Raw genomic sequence first — 27,498 nt, 5'->3', positions numbered from 1 at the left:
TGCTCTAACGTGGCCACATTTGAGCTCATTTATACATTCTTCATTCACAGCAGTTGCTAAGTGCTTTACCTCTGTTTTCATCAAGGGGGAAAAACCCCTCCTTGCAGCAAGCTGTGGGTGCTGCAGAGGCAGGGTGAGCACCATCAAAACACTTGTTACCCTGCTGCCAGAGCTTGCCCTGTGGCAAGTTAAGTATAATACAAGGTTGCTTTTTCTTGATAGGAGACTGTATGACCACCTTTGACTTTTAAATCTGTAAAAATGGGAAAAGGTCACTTCTGAGAAGAAGTAGATCTCGATCTTGTGTTCAGGATGGGTTTACATGTGAAACAGCTGGTTTAAAAGCTGAACTCTGGGTACAGGAAGATTTATCTTAACTGCAGTCAGTTTGTAGCAAAATTAGACTGTAGGTAGCACACTTAAGTAGAAGACTGGTTACTTTTTCAGAAGGCTGTGTACTGTGACAACAGTTCCTTTGCAACCCTGGGTTACTACGGTACGTCTGTGGTTACTTAAACACACACTTTCCCTAGTGAGATTTGATCCTGGGTCACTTCCTTTTAAAGTTACTTTGCATCTATGTTGTATTGTAATGTTTAGACTGGGTGGAGCAAGATCAGCCCTGGAAAGTGACTGTACCTTGCATTAAACGTGTTTTTCAACTGTTTCTATCTTCCTCCTCCTTATCTGAAGAAATTAAAATGAGACTACATCATTGGACGTAATTTCTCACTTGCCCATTGACAGGTTTTTTTTGATGGATTTCTCAATGTCTGGCATTCTTGTAGAAGAAGAAATTCTGGAGAAAATTCTGTGACTGACTTCTCCCTTTTTCCTCTCTTGTTTCCTTATTATTTCCTCACATCAATAGACACATGCGTGACACTCAGTGAGGGCTTTGTGACAATGTTTTTTCATGTGTAATAGTTGGTAGAAGTCTGGGCTTTGATCTGGAAATGTGTCATGGTTCTTACGTGTAGAGCTCTGCTGGCTTTAGGAAGGCAGGTAAAAATAAATTAATCTTCATCGGTATAAGTGCTATTAAGATTGCTATCCCAGTGTGCATGGCACTTGGTAGGTAAAAACACAAAAAGGAATAGCCATTTTTTGTGGTAGAGGTGTCTCATAGGCTTTTAGGGATATCTTTCCATAGCTATTGATAATATGTTGCTTTTAACTGGGGAAAGCTTATTACTGGGGCGTAGCTTTATACAAAATGTCATTGCATGTGTATATGAAGTGTGTGATCAGAAATGACCCTCTATGGACAGTATTTTAAATGCAAAATTGACTGCACCTTCTGTATAAAAATCCTTTGTTTTGCACTCATTTTTCATAGAACTCTTGAAGGGGAAAAAAAAGAATGGAATTACTGTGTTGATTGTCATACTATGCTCTACTGAAAAAAATATAGCTTTGTTTTGTGTTTGTTGTCTTAGAATAATGAGCACAGGTTAGAGTTTCTTTAAAAATACAAAAGATAATGTCAACTCAGGAAACATGCTTTTCAGGATAGGAGAAGGGAAAGGAGAAGAATGGAAGGATACAAAGCCATCCTCTGTAAACTAAACAAACCTATTTAGTGATGTCTTTTACTTCTTTGTCCACTTAACATCAGAATTTGTCTGTTTCTGGCTGTTTCTTAGGCAATACAGATGAATTTCTAAGCAAGTGCATGCAATGAGTGGTGAGTTACTACCGTAAGTCTGTGCATAACAATTTCCAAGATGTTTGCAGCCATCAGGTATGTTAGTGAAAAGTTCTGTTCTGCTCACATGAAAAGCATTTTGTGGCCTTGAACCACAATGTTTCCTAATTAGTTCAACTCAGCTGCCCTTAGCTTGATTCAGCCAGGCAGTTCGTGTCTTTCAGTCATTTGATGGACCTGCTGGGGCTTAGAAGGAAGATGACAGAGCAAGCATCAGCAACATTTCATGTGGAGGCACTCAAGATGGTGTTAATGCAGATGCTCTAGGCTGTGTTATGCAGCATGGCGGTTCTCATTGGAAAATAAGCTAATGTGGAAGGAGTGAGCCTCAGCACAGATGAACCATCAGGAAGATAATATCCAAGGCTTGTCAGAATGAGGCCTAAGTTAATGCAAGATGACACCAAGACAAATCCAGAAGAAAGAAGAATGATAGATGAAAACTTGAATGTGATCCTGCAGTCACTGTGGTGATGGATAGCACTTAATGAAGGCTACGCTAGGAGTCTTCTAAGAAGTGCTTTCTAAATAGCTTATGAACTTGCATGCTGAAGCAGGTTTTGGGAGGTGGGGCAGGAAGTGCTTAGAAATGGTGTGAGTGTGGGACCACTTGAAAGAAGACAAGTAGAATGGAGTGGGATAAGAATGTGAATTAGCTGCATGACTGCTGTGGGGGCAGCAAGAACAGAGTGGCTGGTCTTTGAAATCTGGTTTTCCTGTGCTTTGACGGTAGATGTTTTCTCTCTGAGCTAAACATCCAAGCAGACCCAAAGTTTACATTCTGGTAGAAGGGCTACACCCCATATGTTTGTTGATAGTGCCAAGGCCTTGTATTTACCTCCAGCAGCCTTTGATCTAGGAAGGCAGGATGTAAGTACCTTTTGAAGGTAAATGTCTTTTCTGTTTGTGCGATCGTTTCCTCAGGCCTTTTTGCAGACAGGTCTTGGGGTGATCATGGGTGACTCAGGGTCCCCTCCCTGTTAGAGCAGGATCTGCTCAGCAGGGAATGCCATTTCTCCAAACAGACCAATTCTCAGACAAAGCCAGGATGTAACATGCTGTCAGAGGGATCTGGGTGTGCATTTCTCAAAGTACCAGCTGAGCTTAAGCAGATTGGTCTTGAGTCTGAGAGTGCGCTGCGGGAACATCTCTGGCAGCACTTGGGTCTATGTCAAAACGCTTGCTCAGCTGTGCAACAGAGGAGCGTAGCTGTGTTAGTGGCAGACTGAAGTCTCCCATTGTGATATAAAAAGTGAAATTTAGAATAAGTCATTCTTTACTGTCACCTCTGCAAAGTAACCGAAGTAGTCATTTGAGCACTTGTCTATCTGCATCCTGACAAAGCTAACTTTTTAATCCTTGTTGATGAAGTGAGAAGAGACATGGATGAGCTCCTCTTGCCTGCATGTATAAACTGCTCATGTGTAAGCTCGATCTTGTCACAGTTGGCTCACCACAACCAAAGCTGTTCGGTGTGCAGCTGCGAGGGCGCTCTTGAAGCCTGGGGACTGGTCCTGCACTCAGGTCCCATCCTAGGCTGTTTCATCAGTGCTGCAGCCAAAGCACCAGTAGCTTTGTCTGAATCTTTCTGTGCGTACTCAATTACTGAAATAGTACTCAAGTTGCAGATCTTTACTCACCTACCCAAAAAAGACATATGTGCCTTCAGGGCTGAAAGGCAGTCGGACCACTTACTTGGCTTGAGAAAATCCTGAGATGTGTGCCTGATGAATTAGGCTGCTGTATACAGAACACCTTGTCTCTAAGAGACGAAGTGGTCAGGATTTTTCATTGCACGTACCTGGTGATTTAAATTTTTCACATATCCTCCTTTGCCTGCCACATGCAGATCAAACAAAGCCTTAAATTCATCATTGTTCCAACACCTTGTCTGCTCTCCTTGTAATTACACTTCACACATCCACACCTTCTTAGAAGCCCTCCTAGTATATTTGCATATAGATGGAGAATGACAACTTTCGTGTTGCCCATGTAACTTATAATTAACACCTTTTCTGACAGCGTTCTATTAACATCAGCGTACATGGGTGAGGTTGAAAGCCTGATTTTCTTTAGAGACTTCATTTCTGCAGTAGAGAGACTGCCTCTTGGTTTGTTCAGTTGCTTTGAATGTGGCAACGTAGTTAAGCGCTATTATTGAAGACGACTAAGTGAAGATTGCATAAACTGAAGTAATTGTCACATTTTTCCAAATTTTCTAGTTGCTGCCGTATGCGACCGTTAAGTGAGGCTGGCCCCCGCAGCATGAGCTCCTGCTTTTTGTTGGGAGCACCTTTCTGCTAACAGTCTCTGAATTTTGTGTGCTGTATTCTGGCCTCTCAGGGGTGCACCACTTTGGGAGGAGGTCATTCGTGTTACACATTCATCATGAGACTTTCTTGCCTCTTGCAATTAAAAGCTTTCTGCTTGTAGGGTAAATGGTGTGTCTGTGGAGACAGGAGCAGTCAGCTCGGGTATGAGAGAGGAGGAGGGTGCCCAGCTGCTTGGGACACTCCTGTTGGAAGCATTTTCGGCGGGAGAGTGCCACACCTTTTTGGACAGTATCCAAGGCCTGTCTAGTGCGATATTGCTATATAGTGGCTTTCATTTACAACTAAATAAAAGTTAGATTTTAAACATTTCAGTGTGAGAGGGGAAAATCGAAGTCATAAACCTTTTGTTTGTTTGCCTTTTTTGAGCGGGCAGAGAAGAGGTTGTTCCTGTCAATTATTTGCATCTTTTCACAAATCTTTTTTTCTTCTTTTGAGCCTTCAGTGGTTTGTAGACCATAGGCTCAGAAATACTGCTCCAAACCCTGTGATGTGTTTTGAAGTATATAGCCATTTGAGGATTTGGGGGTTTTAGGCTCAGTTCTGTGAAGGGTTGGTCGTGTTTGAAGAACATCTGAGAGTTCCCCATTCCTGCCAAAGTCACTGGGAGCTGCAGGGGCTCAGCTCTTCTCAGGAAACGTTCAGGCTTACTCCTGGGAACTGCTTGACGAAGAAAGGTCTATTGATGCCGAAAGGAAGCAAAAACCTTTTAATGGCTGAGTAATGAATATATTTTTAAACTTGGCAACAGCAATAGGAAACAAATAAGAATTTGAACCCAAAGAAGAGGCAGAGTGAGAAGATGCTTAATGTTACATAGGTAGAACTGATTTTTTTTTTCTGGCAAACGCCAATTTAGCTGCTTCTTAAGCAAACTGGCAGTTCCCTGCTGCCTGTTATAACATACCAACCATTCTCCACTTCAATTTTTGGTGTAACCTAAAGGACTGTGTATTTAAAGCATTGGAAGAGGTGTATTCAGCGTCATTTTTTTTCATCTGGTTTGGAGGAAAGCTTGCAGCGGTACTGGCTTTTCTTGCAACATTATTTTTGTTCAAAAATATTTGCAAGGAGGTTTCTTAAAATCATTGTGGAAGTACAGATGGGCTGTGAGGCCTTGATCCCTTCCTCAGCGTTCTAATGCTGCTATTTTACAGCCTGTAAACAGGGCTTGATGGGCTTGATGAGTTGGAGGAGCTAGAGGAAGCAAAAACTTGAAAAACAAAATCCAACTCATATTTCTCCAATGTGAAGATATGTGTTTTTTGGAAAGCATGTACCAAAGATGTTTGATGATGATGCAGAAAATAATTGACTAACTGTACCATCTGTTGGCACTTCTGCCATATGTTTTCTTCTTATCATTTGTTTCTGTTCAAACTGTGTATGTTCTGTGAAATAGTGTTTGAATTGAAACAGAACTTAAAAATATCCAGCAAGTCACAACTCGATGATGTTTCCTTAAAAGAAAGGGAGCAAAGGTTGGGACGAGGCATTTTTTATGCTGTTTGGTATTAACTTTAATGTCATCCTTTCATCTGCTTGTCTTACAGTCATTGTCAGGCAAGCTGCTTAGGTGTGAGAGCTGAGCACATCTGTGATGCCTGGTAACTTTCTGTGCCACACGTTTATCCACCTTTCTTTTCAAGCTGATGGGCTGATGGATGAAACTGCGTATTTAATCTTCGTAGATGTGGTCCTGGCTGTATAAATTGATGGCAATTCTTCTATGGAGACTTTTAGAGCAGTAGAGCTGGGGCGCTGCAGCGAGGCTGTTACAGTGCATCCATGTGATTTCTGTTTAATCTTTTTTTGGGAGCAATGTGTCTTGCCTTGAAATTAAACAAGAATATGTCTCTCAATCTTGAGAAATGTTGATCAGCAGCTTCTCATGATAAAAAAGAGAGTCCATTTTAATGACAAAACAGCTTCAATAAATTTGTGATTTCCTACAGTTGTGCTAAAAGGAAATGTTCTCTCTTAACGTTTCAGAGGAAGAGGTTCTGAGTGTTCAGAAGGAAGTGAGCGTCGTTTTTGTGTTTGCTTTTTAGCCTTTCTCCACTCCCTTCCCTGCTGCTGGAATAACTCCTTTTGGGGAGCCAGCAACAGATCTTATTACAGTTAAAACTAAAGCAGATTTTTATTTTCATTTCATTTTCATTCAGAGAACACACAGGACAGGAGAAGAGGCAGAATTTTTTCCTACACCAGTCTATTTTTTGAAGATGTTGTCATGGGCTGGATTGTCACATATCGGTATTTGAAACTCTGTAGTAAGGATTGTAATGTCACTGAGAGTGGCTTCAGATCACGTTGGTATATTCATGGTTTCTGTTACAGACCCAAGCCTGGATGATGTCATGGGTCAGGGTATATGCTTTGCTGAACCTTCTGAACCAAATTTGTTATTACTGGAGCCAGTGGACTACCTTCTCCAGCATGGGCTGCTTTAAGCCTAGGAGTATTTTACTGTTTCAGTGTGTAGCAAAGCATGATTTGAGTTTTTTGGGGGTGGGGGGAATTTGTGCATGTGTTTACTTCTTGTGGAGCATGTTTGAAGATGATTAGGGAGATGAGGGCTCAGTCCATGCACACGCTAGGGACAGCTTGCTGGAGCCTGGCTGGCAGCTTTTGCTGCACGGATTTCCTCTGATGGCGCCTGGCAGGCCGTGGAGACCTCCTCTCCTCTTGGCATGGGTCCACGCAGGGCCTGAGCTGACTGTGACTCTCCGATGCTTTCTGCGTGGCTTCCTAATGCTGACTTTGGGAAACTGCGTAGTGTTATGAGTTATGGCATAGCCTAGGTTTTCAAAAGCTTTAAAGAGCATATTGACAAATACCCTAAATGGCCAGGTTAATGGTGGACAGAAACAGTGTCTCCACAGATGTTGGGACTAGGATAAAAACAGGCTTATATTAAAAAAAGTGGACATTTCAGTAGGCAGCAGATGCTTCTGCTCTGAATTAGGAATGCCATCTAGTGCAATACAAGTTACTTGTTTTTAAATCAAAACCACTCAATATGAGATGAGGCAGCATGCACAGAAACTTGACACCTGCATGATAAAATAGGTGAATTAAAATGAGTTTTAGCGGTTGTCTTCAGGTAGTTTAAGGGCTTGTCCATAACACAGAGAAGGGAGGCCTGGTGTTCTCAACTGCATGATCAAATAAGTAGCTACTCAGTGTTCATTCCCTCATCCTTCTGCTTTTAAAAGTGTACCTCCTTCTGTGCAGTGAAGTTGGAGGAAAACTTGGAACACAAATTGGTTTGATCCATTTCAGAAAGGGAGGCAGAGTGTGGGTGGCAGTCCTGAACAGCATAACGGAGGGGAATGACCCCTCGCCTGGCTGAATGGGTAGTCAGCTATGTGTGGCCAGCAGCCTGGGCCACTAGTTGCCATGAGAGCACAAAGAGGTCTGCAGTAGTAACAACGCATGACTAACCTCGCTGAGCAGTGCTCGGTAGTCCTGTATGTGTGAGAGCACCCGTGTCTGCTGGGCTGTCCCAGAGTAGGCACGTTCGTCTTCTTTTAAACCTGCAGGAACTGGCATTATGGCAAAAAGGCGGTGTCCCTTCCCCTCCCCTCCATCCCTCCTCCTTTTCTCTTCACACACTCTTTAAAAAGAATTTATTGCTGGGAAGAGAGCTTGGGGTCAAGGAAGGTTCAAGGAAAGAAAAGGCCTTTAGAGGTATTACAGCTGCTGGTTTTGCAGCAAGCAGCGTGTAAGATGTTTTACATTCAGTGTTGGGATACATACAGGAAAGATAGCTGCTTCTCATTGTAAATATTATTGTTGCAAGAGACACAAGTTACAGTTGTTTAAGGTTTTCCTTTTGTTTGAATGTGATCAGAACCTCTGAGCAAAACAGCTTGATTGCTCTGTTGCTTTTTTTTTGGGGGGGGGGGGGGGTGGTTTTTTGTTTTGGGGTTTTTTTTGTTTTTTTATTGAAAGGTGCAGAAGCTGAGCATTGTGAGCTGATGTATAGTGTCCAAATGATGACTTCCCTTCATTTTGCCAGAGGTTTGCTTATGTGTGCCTAAGGTCAGGCCTGTTTTGCATGACTGAAGAATGCACTTTCATTGCCCAACACAAAGTCCGTTGAAACCGATAAGAATTTTTTGCCTGTTTCAGTGGGCTTTGGCTCAGCCTCCTGCTCTGCAAATTGAAGCAACTGAACAAAACACAGAACCTCTCAGTAAGATTTTCCACAGAATCTCAGTGTGGAGTGATTCAACCTCTCTGTGCTCTTCCAGCCAGGGAGGTACACACGTGGTGATGCTGATATTTGTGGATCATCACTAATGCTTTTCAGTCTTGGTTTACTGCTGATAGTGGCATGCTGTTTTGTGTTTTCCTGCAAGAATAGTAATCCGAATAGGTTATGGCTCCTACCCTTTTTACCCAGCAACCATAGGAAAAAACTCGTTAATACCAAGTCATGTTCTGTATAGGTTTATCATACAAAGGGAGAACATGGGTGAACGTGTGGATCCCCGCTGACTCCCTACATCAGCCATTTGGCATGTGGAAATGATACCCAGCTTGTTAACTAGATCCATCTAAAATACCGCATGTATTTTTTGTTTGTTTGAGGAAGTTGATCTACATATCTCCTTGCTAATAAATCTTACGTGAAGAAGCTGATTGGGAAGCAAATTTTAGATTACTGTTGAAAGCTAGACAAGTTGGGGGTAGTGAAGTCATTACAAGATGGGATGGTTGACTCCAGTAGCTTATGGAGGCTGTTACTCAAAGTCCTTAGTGCTTTATAGGAATGGCTACTACTACAGTAGTGCACCTTGAAAGATCTCAAGTATTCAAATACTATTTCTTGTGCCTTACTAAATAATAATGCAGATTATAAAGTGATGTGGTATGCTCTGGTAGTGATGTTAGAGTTTCTGAAAGGCAACCAAGGTTGTTAGGGGGGTTGGGAATGGATCTGTTAGAAGTTACTCTTTTAGTCTTGACAGTGTTCACAGAGACTTGTGTTCAACCTCATGGCTTTTATGTCTTTCTCTGTCCTCTCTGAAAGAGGCAAACATTCCCTTACCTGGAAGGATAAAATGAGATTAGTTCATTTTAAAACAATGTTTTAAAAAGAGTTGGATTGGCTGTGGCTTTTGTCCTTATGTATTGTTTAGATGAGCATTTTAAACCGCTTTCATTTCTTATCATCTTGGGCTTCAGCAGAGAACTATGCCAGCTCAACAGCTTGTCTCCAGGAGGCCTGGATCTGAAGTGTGCCGCAACAATCTGCGAATTGCAGTAGCAAAATCTATTTTGGGGAGAGTTAGCACAATATCCGTGTGTGGTGTGTACTCTAGCCAACACCATGAGTAATTTAGTAAGAACTAGGGAGAAAACAAACAAAAACAAGTGTGTATATTTAATGTTGCAGTTGTATTAAAAAGTACTGCATAGATCTGAGTGCTTGACATTCATGGTGTGGATCAAGACAGAAATAGTAACAGGGCAGGCTGAGATGTCAGCAGCCTTGTGCAGACCAAAATGTGTATGTGTATCAAAAGACACAAAGCGGGAGAAGGAGATTTGCGCTAACACAGTTGTCACACTTGTAAAAAGTAGATCCCCCTTGTATCTTAATTTCATGTATGTCCTTCTGTCTATTGAATGATGAAAAATATGGCTGAAGAACTGACAGGGAGAAACATGACTGGGAAAACAGCTGATGCTCAAGAAGGAGGAGTTAAAACTAACTTAAAATTGTCTTTTTGTACCTTCAGCATTGCACTGAATACTATCATTAGGCTCAAAACCATACTTGGTGGTAGCTTCCGAAGGAAAAAGTGAAGGTGAGTGGGGACAGCTGGAGCTGAGCAGTAAGTCTTGATTAGTCTGAACATAGCAGAAGTGCTCCTTACAAGAGAGTTTTGTAATTTGTTAAGGGAAGATACTGACTGCAGAGCAAAGAGGCTGGGAAGTGGCAAGAAGCCAGGACTGCCACCAAGGGCAGTTGGTTTTGTTCCTTGCCCCACCCCACTTTGTTGGCTTGAGTACTTGGGCAGTCACAGGGAAAATGGACTAGGAACTAGTGGGGGAAGAGGAGCTGATTGATCTAGGTTTTAAAAAGAAAGAAAGAAAAAAAAAAGAAAAAAGAAAAGGTTCTGCAGTTGGTGTCTGTGTTCTGACACTGGGCCACTGTGTCATAGATTGGTAAAGAAGAGGTTCCAGAGGTCATCTTCATGCTAAAAGCCAGCATCTTAGCTGTTAAAACCATCTTTTGCGGTTTTTTTCATGCTTGCTGTTCAGGGAATTTTTTCTAAGTTTATATAAAGGATATTTACAGAATCATTTTTTACTTCCTGGAATGTTTGGAAAATGGTTTTTCATTCAGTAAAAATTTTCCAGATAACTTGAACAGATATGTTTAAAAAATGCTGTCAACTTGAAATGGATTAACTTTAAAAAATCATTTGCACGCATACAATTTCAAGTAGTAGATGTAGCCAAGATTGCCTCTGGTTCGCATTATAATTCCTCCTGATTTTTTGTCTTCTGTAGTTGGTATCTCCCATATCTGGCTGCACAAAGCTTCTCTAGCAGACACAGGACAACTGACCAACTAACTGATTATAGATATGAAATTGTTCACATGCAGAATGACATCAGATGTACAGAGGAAATGCTTCTGTTATGTATTTGTTTTGTAACAGAAGGATTGTGTATATTTACTGAATCAGTGATCTGTGATTTTTTTTTTGTTAAATTTTTAAAATTGTTTGCATCATTTGCAGAAGTGGGGTACACAGAGCTTACTGGAAACTTCTGTTTTGCTACGTTTGGAAACAGTTCAGCACTAACAAAGTTGAAAACTATTTTAAATGTGCACAGTCTAACCCCTGAATATGTTTTTCTGTCTTAGTGGCACAAGTACATCCTTGCTGCAGTTCCATATATGGAAATTTGCCATCAGACAGCATCGTTTTCCAGAGCTCATATTGAGTCAGGAAACCGCCTCTGCAGTAGTCAGACCTCTTGGTTAACTGTTACAGCAAAGCCAGTCCTCTACCTCTCCTTTAGGGATAATTAAACTTTCAGTAGATTATTATTGGTGTGGTATTTAGAAAATGTCACTGGTGGGGAAGACAAGGCTCTTCCCTTCCAAACTGGGACGCTTGAGAAGTTAAGTGTACTAAGAAGAATACAGGAATTGTATGTATGCGGTAGACTGTGCAGTAGAGTAGAAATAGGAGAGAAAAACCTGCATCCGTACACTATGCCTGTGCAGTAGAGTAGAAATAGGAGAGGAGAGAAATATCTGGATCCACATACAATGCCTGTATGCTTTTTGTTCCCAAATGTCCATAAATATTAGAGCAATAGATTCCCTTATTTTGCAGTAGTATTTCATGGAGGAGATGTAGTTTAAAGGATCTGGTTTTACATGACATTATCCTGCTATGCCATGTTACACAGCTTTATTGCTGTTTTGATGTGGGGCTGGTGGAATTGAGTGCATGTGTATGTGGTTGAGGAGGAACAGGTGTATTCAACCTGGTGTTTTCCAAATTTCTGAGACCTTCCCTTTAAATACATTTACACGATTGCTTTAAATGCAACGATATCGTTTGCCAGGTAAGCGGCTTTCCAAATGTCCATTTAAAGTAACGAGTAAGTTTTCAAGCCTGTTTATAAAGTAGGTACAGTTCAATCTCTGAAAGTTGCAACACCTTCAAAATGGTGGATTCTTTTTTACTCTCAGGTGAAGAGTTGGGGCAGAAGTCTGGAGGAGAAAAAGAATAGGAGTTTTCACATCAATCATTGCAACTGGATTTGCCAGCTCATGTGCTTATCACCCATGTTGACAACTTCTCAATTAGTGTTCACAGTTAAATGGATGGATAATTTTTTCCCTTCCCATCCTTCTTGATGTATGGTATCAAGAGTAGAAATCACTGAGAAGGATGCATGCTGTACCTTGTAAGTTGCATTACTGTGCAGTACAGCAAATACTTGACATACCTGATTTGTCAGCTGTAACCACCCCGTGGATTTCAAAATTATTTTCATGCTGGATGTATACTGTTGTCTGAAAACCATGGTTTCTGCACAGAGTAGATACTCGTTGATAACACTGGTGTAGTGTTAACCATCCTTGCTTTCTCTCTTTCCTAAAGCTTGTACAATGAGGACAGAAACTTGCTGCGTATCCGAGAGAGAGAAAGGCGGAATCAGGAGGCTCTGCAGGAGAAAGACAAGTTCCCAGAGAAGACTCCTCTCTTTGCAGAGCCCTACAAGGTAATGGTAGGGGGAGTATGTGGTGGAGGGAGAGGAGGAAAAGAGGGTTGGGATGGAAGAGGGGAGCCGTGGCATCTGCGTACGGTATAGTAGACTTGAGCATGATGCATGCAGACACAGCATCTTCCCATCTGCTTAACTTAAATTCATCAAGAGTATGTGCTTAAAGCTCCGTAGATGGTGCAAGTGCAGTACGGACTTTGGGTGGGGCAGATTCATTCAGGGGCTTCCTGTAGTCTGGGAGTTTGAGAGAGAGTGCTCAAGAGCAGCTTGGCTGGCTGCCTGCCTGCAGCTGTGGTTGAAACAAACTGGTCTGATGTTAGTGCTCCTGAAGACTGCAAGCATACCTGCAATCTTGGCTCAGAAGAACTAATACTGACTAGAGCAGTCCCCCTTGCTTTGGAGAGACTGCATGCAGGATCATGATGAGCTTGCATAACTTCAGTCGTGGTGGTACATCGTGATTGAAATAAGATCCTGAAGAATGTGTTGTCTTGGGGTGGGGCGTCCGTGCTTTTTAAATTTCCCTCTCTCTGTTCCTCTGTTGCAGACTAATAAAGAAGATGAGTTGTCAAGCCGAATTCAGAACATGCTGGGCAATTATGAGGAGGTTAAGGAGTTCATGAGCCACAAATCCCATAGGAATCTCATAGGGATCCCAAAAAGTGTTGCTCCTCTGATCCCACAAGGAAAGCCTGATCGCCCACACTTCCCTGAAAAGACCAGCCATACATTACCATCTTCATTCCACCACGCAATCCGCGATCCCCCCATGGGACCTACAGTTGTAGCTCCTCCCCCTCCAAGCCACTCCATTCACTACCAAAAGTCACAATCAAGAACAGAGCCAGCTTCAGGTTTGCACGCCAAGAGTCACAGTTTATCCAACGGTCAGAGCCAAGGTCAAGAACATAATTGTGGTGGCCAGGAAAGTCACGCAGGTGTTCACCACAAGGGAAATGACAGGCTTGCTGTTGGTGAAGGTCATGCTAATGAACTGCAGGCCTCCCTTTTGGCACTTTCTCCATTGCTGTCATCTTTGTCTTCTCCAGTGGCACCCCTGTCACCTCTACATTCCAGCCAGCATATCAATTCCAGGTCACAGAACAGCAGCAAAAGTCATGGGCCGACCTACAGTCAAACAAAATCATCTCAGGACCTAGTGACAGGATCACAGGAGAAGGAAAGTCGGGACAGCTCAGCCGTTAACCTGACCAGCACCACTCAGCCTTCCTCTCAGACTTTTCCCCCGCCTTTGCCATCAAAAACCAGTGCAATGCAGCAGAAACCAACTGCTTATGTCAGACCAATGGATGGCCAAGATCAGGCACCAGTTGAATCACCGGAGCTCAAACCTCTCCTGGAGGAATACCATGGAGAACCCTATGAAAAAATCTCAGATTTGAAGGTGAATGCCAAAGCCAAGCTATCCAAATTGGAAATCCCTTCTGAGCCCATAGAGGTGAGTGCAATTGTTGGAGTTCTCTGTTGCCAGCAGGGTAAGTTCAGCTGTGGGAGAACAGGTCATCGATGAGCAGAGACTACTGGAAGCAATGATGGCTGTGCGTGCGTTATCCTGTTTAGAAGGTGCATTTTTGAGGTTGGCTTTTGCTGACCTGGATGAGATACCTGGATGGTGAAAATGCAATGCTTGCCATGATTCTGTGGTTTTCTCGATGGGGCTGCAGCAGGTTTTATGGTTAGAAAGACTGCTTGTGTTGCTATGATTTTTGGTTTGCCTGTAAAGATTGTTGGAGGAGGAAATGATATGCTGAGAAGGTCAAGTGGTGATGCACTTGCAGTTAGTACATGCAGAGTGTCAGTGCTCAGTCTGAGTGCTGGTGGGTAGAGGCCCCAAATCCTCACTAAATATTGGAACAGCTGACTGCGCAGTGAGTTCTGTGGTCACCTGAGTAGGTTGAAGGTTTTGGGGCTTTGCAATAAGTGGCTGTGAACGCCACAGGGCTCTCCTCAGTAAGTTTGTAAGATCTCACTGTAGACCCTCAGGAAAGTATTAATGTGGACAAAAAACCATTCTGTAGGTTTCTGACAGATGGATTTAGCCTAGCTGCCATGGGAAGCATGACACCATTCTGTCTCCTGCTTTATCAAATGCCTTTGGAGCAAGTTCTGAAGGTTCAAGTAAATTTAGTGCAGAGGTGGAATTCTCAATGATAAGAAAGATCCTAAAAGTTCTGTAAAATTTTGCATTCAAGCAAAGAAGATACCCTCTTTCTTGTCCCAACTATGAGGAAAACAAGCAGAGCTCTGCTATGTGTGTGTTCTTATCAGCAGAAGGCAGTCTGGGCAGCAAGCTTGAGCATACCTTCTTTCTAGTCACTACACTTGTCCTTTCTTTGCCAAGGACTGAGAGGGATGTTGCAAAAGACGTGGGATGGGAAGCTGCAGTTGTTGCAGTGAAGAGGTGGTAGTTGGGCCAAAGACCGAAATGTGTTGCATGTAAACCTTTGGTTATTCCTGCTCATCTGAGAACAGCTCTTTCTAATAGGTATTATTTTTTTGAGTGAAACACTAGCTTCTGCATTTGCCTTCCATTTAAAAATGAGTAATGTTTTGGGGCTTAGATTTCAATCTGCAGTTTCAATCTGCAGTTAGATTTCTTTCTTCAGGTGTTCTTTTATCTTTCATTCTACTCTTTTGGTCATTTTCATGGATTGTTCTTTTCCGGGTTGAGACATTTCAGTTGGTTGCAGCAAGGTTGAGTGCAGGGTATTGCAGATTAGCTGGTGCAATTCAGAATATAATCCTGTTGCTTTTATACTACTTAAGTGGCCCTCTTGCTAGAGAAATATCTGAGGATTTTTTGTATAGCTCTCCCTGCATCTTGAGTTGGTTAGAGATTATATGCAGTGTGTTGTAGAGAGCTGGGTTAGAGTAGTCTGTTCTAGCTTTCACTTAGAGAAAAAGGAAATGGCAGCGGTCAGAGTGGTTGGGAAGGCTTTTCTGAAGATTTCAGAAAGTATCTCTCACCTACATTTGGGCCCTGCTGTGAAGTCCAGTGGCTTCACAAGGAGCAGGTGTGTTTAGGAGACTATCAGGAAAGTTCAGAGGAAGGGGATGGCTGGAATTATAATCGCTTCTTAACCAGGTGGTTAAGAAGTGGTTCTTTCCTTAATAATTATATTGGTAAGCAAGATTCCTTGTCGTACTCTATCTGTATCACCTATCTGCTTTGTCATGGGTGATGGAGGCAGAAGCCTTGGCTCTCTCAGATGTGTGCTGTAGGTTAAAGCAGTGGGAGAGAAGGAACAGTGTTGTTGTACGTGTGGTGTTCAGCAAATGCATGCTTTTTTTTTGTTGTGCCCTTCAAAGCCCATTATTTTAGCTTTGCTAAGGCAGCAGCACACTGATTCTGGCTGCCTTTTGGCTCAGCCTTCTGCAAGCTCAAAGGCACTTGGTTCCCAGGTATGTTTGGCAGTTTTACCATGCTCGTCCTTTGGCACTGAGAATATTGCTATGCCCTATGGGAGGTACGATTCCACAGTGCTGACCTAAAGCAGCTGGACAAGGAGAGCTATGGAGGTAGTTTTCAAATTGTATTTTGCCTTGGTAATTAAAAAAGAGAGTGTGGGTGCAGTCTTCTTTTCATAGAAAAGGGTGTTGATCAGCTGCAAATGGCTGTAGGCAATTTCTTGTGGAAAATGAGAGGAAACTGGCAAAATGATATTGTCGAGAAGTTGTGAAAATACTTTCATGCTGAGAGACTTTATTTGCTTCAAAGTAGGTTTGGCATTGCACGTCAGACCTCAAAATAGGAAGTGCACTGTGGTCTGCATTTCATTATTTGCTTGACCGGATATTTTACTCCTGGGGGAGAAGTGAAGCAGTGCAGGACCTTACCTTCAGCATTACCCATTCTTCATTATCCATTGCCAAAAACATAAAGGGCACTACTGGGTTTAAAACTCTTTGCAAAAAAAATTTTTTTTTTTTTTTTTGAGGGGGCATGCTTATTTTTCAGAAATGAGACTTCCGTGTTCTCTCCCAACTCTCCTTGTCCTCCTGGTCCCATTTCTGTTTTCATCTTATATCTTTTCCCATCCCTGTGCTTTTTATGTCATCTCGTGTATTTCTGGTTTAATATGATTTTAGACAGGGCAGTGTTAGCTATGATGCTGAATGCAACTTCTTTCTCATTTTCCATTGAGCACATGACTCTGAATCCAAATGCCCATAAAAATCCTACAGCTGCCAGAGCATGAGTAGCATTACCCATGCTGGTGTGGGAGTGCTACTAGATCTGTGGCAGAGTAAGAACATAATAAAAAGGCAATTGAAGATAACGAAAGAAATGGGTTTGAACAAACCAAACCCCTGGTTTTAATTATATGCTTTAGTCTATTTTGAAGCTGTACAGTATGAGAGGGGCAATTGGGGAACAGGGTTGCGCTGGTTTGCTTTTAGGAGACATCCAATGAGGTACGTTGCATGCAGGTGAAAGATTCACCCAAAGAAAGGATCTTGGGAAGGCTAATCAGGGAGTCCTTCGGCTGAAAGGTTGTCCATCCCTTTTGGTTTTGGTGAAGCGGGGATGGGGGGGGGGGGCTCCTGTCCTCCCATGATCCTGACAGTGAATAGGTCTAGACTAGCAGAAACGGCTGTTCTTCCGTCTTCCTCTCAGCGAGCAGGAACATGGTTTTACAAATTTTATTAAACTGTTTGGCCCTAGTTATGCTGAACAGCCACATGCCAAATACAGTTTTTCCTGTGATCTCCCTTGACATCATTTAGGAAAGCCATTTCTTCTACCACATGTTTTTTGGCTAATTGAATTTCTAAGGCGTGTGTCACCTGCAGCTGTGAATTCATTATTGACAGCTTCTGTTCATGGCAACACTGACAAGTTAAGCCTCCCAGTCTGAATAGACAAGCAGATTCACTGTAGACTGAATTAATCCACAGTGGATAACTGTGCAGTGACTCACTTTGCATTCACATAAAGAAACTGAACAGCTCTTTTCCCTCTTCCCCAAATAAAAACCTTCACTTTCAAACATCATCCCCATCTCTTTAAGGCATTTTTCCAAATTTATTGTGAGAAGACTTAAAGATATAGCATATGTGAAGCTTAGATGTATCCCTTCTCTTAATGTGCCAGGTTCTACCTCTTCCCCCAGGACCTAAACAAAGATGCTTTGAAAGTCATTCTCTCTTTTCATGTCTTTAGGAGAGCTGTGGCACCAATAGAGACCCTTGTGTTACCTCATTGACAAAGACAGTGACGTCTTAAAGAGAATTGGCTTGACAGCAGGGCCGAGAAGCAGTGAGGCTGGTTTGAGAGAGAGTGTTTATAAATCCTCGAACATTATTAAGGGTATAGTGTGTGGAGGAATGGTTAGCACTTGATGCTCACTGAAGATTTGGCTTTGTTTTCCTGGCAGTTTTGTAAATGTGAGGGAGTAGCTCCTTTTATCTCATGTAATGAGACCTCATCCAGCTCTCCTTTTTCACTTACAAACTGGGAAGCAAATAGGGAAGCAACCAATTTACAAACTAAAACAATAACAACGAAGGAGCCCAGATGTGTTAAGTCTTTTTGGTAAGGCTGTATTATCCTTGAAGCACAGGGTGCGCACAAAGATCTCTGTATTCAAAGTGGGATTGCTGTCATTGAGATCTGTTCACCTCAGTAAACATTTACGAATGGTCACCAGTTAAAACATGATTGTTGCATAGTATGTAGCAATGACTATATACCTGTAAAGAAGTTTGGATGACAAAAATAAAAAGTCCAGTCTAAATAAATAATTTTTCACAGGCTTCTCTCCACAGCAACTGAGTCTTTCTACTAGCCGGAGTGGTCAGACAGGTGAACCCTGTAAACTAGAAATAAACACATTGCTTTAATCCTCTGTCCTTTAAAAACTAAAATCTTTGAAAATACATACAGCACTGTCATTTGGTCTTACCTAACAAATACAGAGTATTTAGTATAAAGCTACTATTGTTGTCTTTCTACCAACCTTACATTTATTTATCATTTACTGAATAGAAGGGAGATTGGGCTTCCCCCCCCCCTTTTGTATTCCTTTTTTTTTTCTTTTTTTCTTTTTTCTCCTTGCTTTGCACCAAGAGAGGTAACAAGGTGTTACTTCTGTGTCTCCTCTGCTGCCCTCTTTATAGTTAGAAGCAGAAGCACCTTATGTGATTGGAGAAGGGTTTCCTTGCTTCACTGCAAGCATTGTGTAAATTTGTCTTTTTGTTGGTGTGTGACTGCTAAAGAAGCAGGTCAAACACGAATGACAATTGTTACTGCAAAATTTTAAATATTTGCTTACTGTCTCTGGAACAAAGAGCGCTCTGGAAGAGCTGGAGGGTGAGGGCATTTGTAGCAAGGAGTTGGTGGTTGGTTCAAAAGCTAAAAGGACATCTTGTATTGTTACTTCAGTTTAACCAGACTCTAATGTGCAAAGTTCATGTGTCAGACTGCAGAAGTCAGAAGTAGTTTTGTTCATCTTCCTCTGTGATGCTTGGAGAAGGTACGCTCAGGTCCAGCATTCAACTACCAACTCTCAGCTGCAAGACTTTTCAAGTTTGAAATCCTTGCTTGTTCACTTGGCTCCAAGGTCTGGGCTTGGCTTTTATGCAAAATACCAAATAATAGGGGGATTAAAAAGAAAAAAAATTTAAAAAATGCATAGTGCTGCATTCAGCCATCAGGCCACCAGAAATGGGTAGTGTTTGTTCTTGCTGCTTAGAAGCCCAACACTTCTATCAGTGTGAAGAAACAAACAGGGATCCTGCATCTGCCTGGAGCGTGTGGTGAAGAGAGGAAGCAGAGAGTGCCAAGAAACAGTGTTTCTGAGAGAGCAGTTGAGTCCTTGCCAGCTTCTCCCATCAGGTATGGATGGACTTGGCTCTTTTGGCTTACACCAAGCCTGATTTCTCTCCATAGAGTATCTCTGGGTACCATTGCAGAACATTTATCCAAATTCAGTTGCTAAATCCATCACTTTGCAAAGCAATGGCAGGCTGAGAAAGAGTAGTTAGATGGAGATTTGCAAATCTTGCAGACAGCAAGAGCAGGATAGATAAGGTCAAGCAAGAATTTCTATAAACTGCGTTTCGTCTTTCCAGATGACTCAGAAGTCAGTGTCTCGTCCAGACTGCTGTGAGAAACTCAGGCTTAAATGAGCTGCCATAGCATATTAATCACTGGGAAGTTTTTTGGTTGAGGTTTTTTAGGTTGTTGTCCTTCCTATGAAGGGCTTGTGATCAGCCATCCTTACTGGAATCAGTTATGATTCCAGCACAGCATTTAAACCATTGCCTTTCTCATTGGTAAATGTAAAGAGTGCTGTGTTTAAAAAGGAGGGATCAAAAAAAAAAAAAAGAAAACCTGTGGTCCTCTGCAGTTTGCAAAGCCAGGAGTCAACAAGCTGAATTTAAGGAGAACTTCAGAGCATTTGTGGTTTTAGTTACCATTTCTGTGCACAACAAAATCAGTGATTGTTAAATGTCGTGTATGTAAACAGCTACTTTTTTCTGTAATAACCTGTTTTGTGTCAATGGCTGTATGTTAATGAGTAAAATGAATGTCCTGCAATTGTAGATATGAGTAATTTTCCAAACCTTCATCTGTACAATAGAGACTAATGCACACAAGTTTTACGAAGGTCAGTGAATAAATGTGCGTAGAAACATTCAGGTGTAGTAATGCTGAGAAGGTATCAAAATGAAATTGATAACTGTCATTAAAGCACGGTGATAGTAATGGGCTCTGCTGAAGCAAGAAGCAATAGTTTGGAAGTGAGGGGAAAACCAGCAAGTGCTATAAGCTGCTCTGTAAAGCTCCATCTGTCTAACACAGGAAATGGCAAAACATCTATATGACACAAATTCTCATGTTTCTTCTGAGTGCTTGACATTGTCAGGTTAATATTCTTGAAATGCAGGGCAGCAGGAATGAGTGACTGGCTTGTGAGCGAGTATGGAAAATGTCAGTAGATGGTTTTGCTGGATCCCTCAGGCTTCCTAATTCTCTTTCAAGCCATGATGGTCTAGTGCCAGGTGTGTGAGTTTGTACATGCTGGGTAGAGCAAGGGGAAGGTAGCTTGTGCCACTGGGGCTGCAGTTACGTTAGGGTCGCTGTGGTTTGAGGGACAGCATGGGCTTTGTGGGCTTTGGTGCTGCCTGTGGGTCCCGGGGAAGGAAGGAAGGAAGGAAGGAAGCATCATTTGAAGGCCACTGAAAACAGATTGTTTGAGTCTGCTCTATCTTGCAGGAGTTTCATATGAGGATGCTTTCTTTCTGCTATAATTTCAAACTTGCAGAGCTTATCTGCAGGCTGTGCTTAGTTTGAAGTTTGTGGTCTCTGTTTGAGTCCTTCAGAAAAGCTTGTGTGCCTGAAGGCCTGACTTGTTTTTTTCTGCTAAAGTGCCTTATCTAATAAGTAGTAGTAGTATCTCTTTCTGGGAACCTGGAATCACGTGTCTTGAGAAATATCATTGCTTCAGTTTCAATGACTGTAACAGAACTGGGGAGTAAAATCATAATGCTATGAGTTGTGTGTTGGGTATTTTCCTTCCTCTGAAAGATTTGGGGTTTTTGCTCTTTCAGAAGAGTCCTATCTTCTACTTTGAAAACTTAACCATTGCTGTCATTACTTAAAGCTGTGCTGCCTTGCCCCAGTGATGATGGTAAAGTCCTTTGCCAGAGCTGCTCAGCAAAAGTCCAGTTTGGCAGAAGGACCCAGTCTGGCAACCAGCATGATTTACCTGACCCTGAGCAGTGTTCTGAATTTGAAGCCAAGCATCAAACTTCACCTTGCAGGTGGTTGCATGATAGCCAGGTTTATTTACTTCTGAACAGCAAGGAGTCTAATTTTAGTTGGGTGAATGACAAATGTTACTGCTTCTTTCGAACTGTCTTAGAAGAATTGGGAACTATTATTTCTAACTTTTTTTGGAGCTAATTAAGTTTTTTTGTGCAAATCTTTCAAATGTGGAGGCAGCCTTTGCCTTTGCAGACACAGCTTAGCTGCTTCGATAGCAATTTAAGGAAAGCAAAATTCAGTGAAGGGAGCAGACCGCAGAAAAAGACTTATTTAAAAAAAAAAAAAAAAAAGTAGTTTGGGAATGGAAACAGCATTTCTTGACTGTCAGGTGGGCACTGCAGTTGCATCAGCATTACTGCTTTGGGATAATAAGCTTGCAAGGGAGGAAATGAACTACCAGCTGCTGGGGTGGCATGTCAGGGAGGGATTGGTTGGTTGGTTTTAACTGTTTTATTAAACTGAAGTGGTTGTTTTCAAACTTTCTGTGGATAGTAGTAGTTTGTAGTAATTGCCTGACACTCCTGCTAAAAATCTGTGTGGAAACAAGAAAACTTTGTGTTAACCTTATCTTTGGTTATTGTTCATGCGGGTGTCCCGTGGGGTGACTGCTGGTATGCAAAACTGTTGTCTGAGCAGAGTAATATGTATTCTTGTAGAGAGAATCGTTGTGGGGAAGAAACAGCAAGTGAAAATAGAACTTGGGTTCCTTGCTAGTGGGTGCACATCATAAATGGAATTCAAGGAGGTTGTGATTAGCAGCAAAAACGTTGTAAGAGGCATATAATACTGCTAATATAATGATTGTTACTGCCCAATATTATGACTAATAAACAAGAAGAGTTATCTGGAACGCCTGAGGAGAAGACTAAGAGCAGATGACAGCCAAACCTTCCAACAAGGCAACTTCAAAGCAAGCACTGAAGGCAGGGAGAGGTGGCAGGCGACATGCATGTTAATAAGCTCGAAACAAAACACAGCCACTGACAGCTTATCGCTGCCAGTTTCAAAAGTGAAGCCAGACATTTATCTGGGAGGAGGAGGTGACTGTGGTGGCCTCAACTGTTTCTCTGCCTGGTCTCCAGATTCCATCATCCTGCAGCTGTGAGGTCTTTTATTGTAAGAGGTATAAAAAGGTTTTGTTTTGTTTAATTTTAGATGTAATTCTGGGGGAAAAACAAAACAAAAAACAACAAACAAAATCACAAGCCCGTGGTGTTTTGAAAAATCCATGTTGCACTTGATGTTGGGCAGCACTGACAAACAATTTTCTTTTGGCTTGTGGCAATAAGCTTGTTAAAATGAAAAGCTGAGGAGTAGCTTTATTTCTGACCTGATATCTGTTTAAATGCGAGATATGTCTAAGGTTTGTTTAAAAATTATTTATGAATTATTTAAGAATTTCTTTGCAGTTCAAAGTAGAAAATTCTTCTGTCCTGGACATGGCTCACTTAATCCATCAGTCCTCTGCAACCCAGACTGCATTGGTTGGGGCATATTTTGGAGACCTTTACAGAAAACTGCACGGTTCAATGGAGCCTCGAAGCTGCAGAATCTTATCATCTGTTAAAGTAAAATGAAAAAGGCAAAAAAGGATAAACATTGGAGACTGCAAATCACAATTCCTTTACCTCTTTCTCTCTTTTCCTCCTGCATGTGTTGCATTGGGTTTTCCCAGTGTTTTCTCTCCTACCCCCTTTATTGCTGTACCAAGTCAGGGGGCAGTGGGAAGGGTGCAGTATGCAAGGTGAGGGGGGTTGAACATGGTGACAACTCCTAAAGTTATTTTTCCATAGATTAAAGTGTACGTCAGCTTTTCACAATATATGGTTAGATAGCCATTCATCAGCTTTCCCGTTATAAGCCTCTCTAAAAAACCAGGATGGAGTTTGTCATTGAGGTTTATATAGTGGCATAAAATGCCTAGATCTGGGATGGCACTTGCTCTTAAACACAATTCGAGTCATTTGCTTAGAAAAAACTGAGCTTTGATTCTGCCACTCTCCTTTTACTGGGCATAGTGGTTGGCACCTTGGAAGACACTAGGGCTGTTCACCCTCATCTTTGTAAGAGGATGTGTTTCTAGGAGGACTGGGTGTTTAAATGACTTTTTTTTTTAATCACAAAACTATTTATTTTGATAGTTTCTTTGTGTGTGTCTATAATGATACTTTAATACTCAGGCTTGTTGTAATAGCACTTAGTCTGATCACAACTCCATTTTATTTTTCTGACTCTTTTGTCTAAGAAAATTTAAAAAACGAACAAACAAAACAACCTCAACTTCACTATAAGGGCTGAAACTGAACTACATCATTCCCAGTAAATGTCCCTAATAGCTTGCATGTAAATATCCAAAGCTGTGTGGTCCAAGGCCTTTCTTGTAACCCTTAGGCTGAAATGAATTGCAGCCAGAGGAAGGTTAACTACAGGATTATCTGCTGTTTGTTCTAATACCAAGTGCCCAAAGATGTATCCTTTTACTTGAGTCTTCTCCATGGCCCTTCTTGGCTCTCAGAAGTGAAAGCAGTTGGTACCTTTTATGCTCTTGTATTAATTTAATTTCTTTTCCCCCTCATTTGCTGTAGCAGCTGTATTGCAGGTACATCCAGAGGCACTGACCCTGATCACTGCTCCTTGGGGTGGTTTCATAGACGCAAGCAGTTCGGGGGTTTGGCAGAGCGCTGCTGGTTATGAGGTCAGGGTTACATACAGCTTTTGCATTTTTAAATACATAAACAGATTTTAGCTTCTTTTTTTCTCTCACTTGATGTGCATGGAGTATCTTTGGAGAAATTGAAGTCAGTCCCAGTGGATGGGGGAGAATTACATGGCAGTGCTGTGTTTTGGTTTTGTTTTTTCCTAAACCAAGCCATAGCATGCAGGTGTAATTAAGTAAACAGAAAAAGCTACTTGTTGTATTTGATTTAATAGGTGAGTCCCACTGGATGTGAAAGACTTTTTTCCCTTGTGTGCCCCTCCTTTGGAAGAAGCCACACGTTTTATCCAGGCTGGAAATAAACCAGCAATAAAATGCCAAAGCAGCTCTAGTAGCTCACGCAAAACGTCCTCCACCAACCTGTTTGTAGCTTTTTCAAACTCTCTGCACTGTTTCTTGCACAAGTGGAAAGTGCCAAAGGGACAGATGTTGCCAATTTGAACCGTACAGGGGGAAGGCAAATATTGCTAAGCAACCGTGTGCTTGAGAGAGCGTTTTTCGGAGAGGAGCCAAGGGAGTTATGACTGGGAGTGCTCACAGCTTCTCATGGCTCGGTGCGAGGGAAGAGATTAAAAGTTCTTTCCTGTCAGGGCTGACGCCGCCAGCACAAAAGACACCATAACCTATTGACACTGATTAGGGCTGACAAGGGAATGTATGAAAACAGGAAATCTCCCCTGCCATGTAGGAAGGCAGTAAGACATGTTCACGGAGGTAAGTGCACCACACAGACGTGGCTCGGCACTAAGCCGCCTCTGCCAGGGCGATGTCAGGCGTTGGCTTCAGCGGGAGGAGGTGAAACGCAGGCAGGCGGCTGAACCCCGTGAAGTTTGGGGGAGCCTTGCCTGGGTCCAGCTTTCACATCTGGCTGGGAGCAGATTGCTGAAGGATGGGCTGGTGGGGAGAGGGGGTTGTTTTCAGTGGGTCTTGTAATAGCAGGCTGCCTCGTGTAAATCAAGTTCACTTCTGTAGTTATTGAAGGATGAAGGAGCTTATAAAAAAGGCAAGTCTTAAAAACACCTGTGTATAGTTGTGCTCCTCCCTAGCCAAGCAGCACTTCATAGCTAAAGTGCCAGGCTGGGGGTCATTCTTCTGGTGGCCTTGAATGCCACTGGAGATGTTTCCTCAGAGAGTGAATTTGCCTGCTTCGAGCCTCTGAATTATTTTGGCAGTATTCCTCTGGTGTCTTGTTCAAGAGATGTATTTTCAGGAATAAAACACAGATTTGTCTTCCTACATTGGGCATCACATTAATACTCTCCTAATGCTATTTTGATCATCTTTTGGTCTTTGATCTGATTCTTTGCATTGTTTGAGTGAAGGAAAATGGTTAGCACATGCTTTATGTTTTGTTTCTTACTTCATAGGATTTATACTAGGTACCAATGAACCACAGTGGAAGTGGCATTTTGCAGCTTAAGGATGCTCCACAGGCATAATCTGCATCAGCACAGCGATGCACGTTATAACAAGTCTGGTGGTACTGCTCTTGCTTCTTGGGCCCTGTTGTGATTGCAATGCTTTTGCCCCGTACAGGTGCTGCAGCAAGAAGTTGCTACACTGAAGTATTGGTTAGCTCTCTGGTGTTCAGTGAGCATGAGTATTAAGGGGAGGAAAGCTTTCCTGCTGTTTTGATAAAGAGTAACTTGAGAGGGCAGCTGGTGCAGTCCTGTAACGAATGCACAAGTGATTCCCGATGTTCCCTTGTAGGGCATGAGATTGCCAGAGCTCACCGAAGAAGGCAGCGTGTAACCACTGCCGCCTTAGGGGCAGCAATATTGGCTAGAGCACAGCTCTAGCGTCCTTGGCAGGGATGGGCTCAGAGCAGGGGTCCAGCTCTCTGCAAGCAGCCCTGTGTGTGGGGACCTGACCTCTGCAATCACCAGCACTGGCTGCCTCTGAAGCTGATGGGCTGGTGCTAAACCAGAGATACACTGATCCTGAATTCTAACATCTCTGACTGACGTGCTGTACCGTTTGCAAAGCTTAACTATACCAATACGTTACTTATTTAAAAAACATTCAGAAAGTAGTAGTGTTCTTGCCCTGGCAGACCACTCAGCATAGTCTGTTTTCTATCAGTTATGCCTCTCTTACTTGTTTCCCTGTGTGGTTATTCTGTGCTTTGAAGTTTCAGGTCTCATTTTTCATTTTCACTCATGTCTAATGATGTCACTGTCTGAATTATCTTTAATATCCCCCTACCTCCCAAACTTTAGCTGCCAGTTTTTATCATCATAATGATGAGCATTTATTACTTAGACAATTAATTAGTGCTTAATTGTTTTAAGCAGAAGAATATTTTAATTCCCAGTTGGAAAAGGTGATATTCCTACATTTTTGATCTCTTCAACACACTAATTTCTCTTTCTAAACTGCATTAGCAGTGTTACGTTTTCTTGCCAAATTGTTCCATTGGTCAAACAGTTCATAAATGTCATTAGATATTGAGGTGCTCTTTTTGCATGCAGTCAGGTGTAGCAAATAATGCGAGACATGATCTTGGCAGTCCATCCTGCTCCGAGCAAAAGGTCTGGGTGCGTTTCCCAGAGAGGCTCTGCCGTCAGCCCAGCTGCCTTTGCATGTACCCAACCACACAGAAAACAAACGGCAGATGCCCATGGACATGATCTAGTGTTTGTTTCAGACCCGGCAAGGGCTTGATGCTGGAACGTGTCCTTGGCCCCCTCTCTTCCCTGCAGCTACCTTAATCTAATAAAAGTATTACTGCTTTCTACGAGTCCTTCTCTGGAATACTGAATTTAATCACTTTGGTCTTTCTGCCTGTTGTTAAGATGGAGCTTGTCTTGAATCAAAGGAGGAAGGAACAAGTGTGATGCTTACCTTCGCTGCTAAGGAAATAGAGCTCAATAGTACTGGACTTGTGGACTAATTTTTAACCAGTTAGTCACCTTTGATATTAGTAAAAAACCAAAGCTTCACCTAAACTCCCATTACAGAACCTCCAGTTTGGGTGACTTATCCAGATGTGGACTTTCCTTTCAAGATAAATAGTAACTATTGCTATTCAATACATTGCTGTATAGCTTAGTATTTCTGACTGTGGCATAATCTATCTTGGCTGCCTTATTAAGCTGCGTTAAGTCAAATGAAAAAAGTGTCTGTTAAAAAACCCAAACAACACAAATTTTTCGGATCTCTTTTCCTCTTTCACTGCTTGAATTTAGAAAGAATAGTGACAACATAGCAATACTTATTTTTCCTTTTCTTGAGAGATGTTGGGAAAATTAAGTTTCTGTATTAGCAGAATTTTGAGAGAACTTGTTGCTCTTGAATCAGATCCTAAATTCAAATATTTGTTTTAATGCACTGTTGAATTTAGTAAAAAAGCACCCCTAAAGGGAGAAATTTCTAAAGTTTAGAGATCAGACCCACAGAAATGCAGAAAATTTTGAGTGAGCACTTCCTCATGATTTTTAAGGCTAACTGCTGTATATATGACTAGGAATTTTCTGTGTCTCTCAAATGAACACATTGGCAGGATGACTGCACATTTTAAAAGTCTGTTGTAAAATAAACCATGTGTGGAATGATTCCTTATTAGCACTGTGCTATATATTTCTCTTAAAGCTTGTAGAATTTTTTTTTTAATGTGGCATAAGAACACTAGTTTTTTTAAATATGCCTTATGCATATTGCATTTTGAATAGCAGTGGCT

The 27,498-nt window shown here is 42.0% G+C and overlaps 1 protein-coding gene across 2 annotated transcripts in view; it reads left to right on the top strand.

Moving 5' to 3' along the window:
* AFF1 (ALF transcription elongation factor 1) overlaps nucleotides 1–27,498 on the top strand; it is a 97,281-nt gene that overhangs the window by 19,284 nt on the left and 50,499 nt on the right. For both annotated transcript variants that reach the window (XM_010299036.2, XM_075751327.1), the window contains exons 2-3: nucleotides 12,186–12,306; nucleotides 12,857–13,768. In XM_010299036.2, the coding sequence (XP_010297338.2) occupies nucleotides 12,186–12,306; nucleotides 12,857–13,768 (1,033 nt within the window). The remainder of the gene's footprint in view (nucleotides 1–12,185; nucleotides 12,307–12,856; nucleotides 13,769–27,498) is intronic.

Source organism: Balearica regulorum, chromosome 4 (genome assembly GCF_011004875.1).
Source record: "Balearica regulorum gibbericeps isolate bBalReg1 chromosome 4, bBalReg1.pri, whole genome shotgun sequence".
NCBI classification, from domain to species: Eukaryota; Metazoa; Chordata; class Aves; order Gruiformes; family Gruidae; genus Balearica; species Balearica regulorum.
Note: the sequence above shows the minus strand (reverse complement) of the source record. Positions and strands in the feature narration are given on the sequence as shown.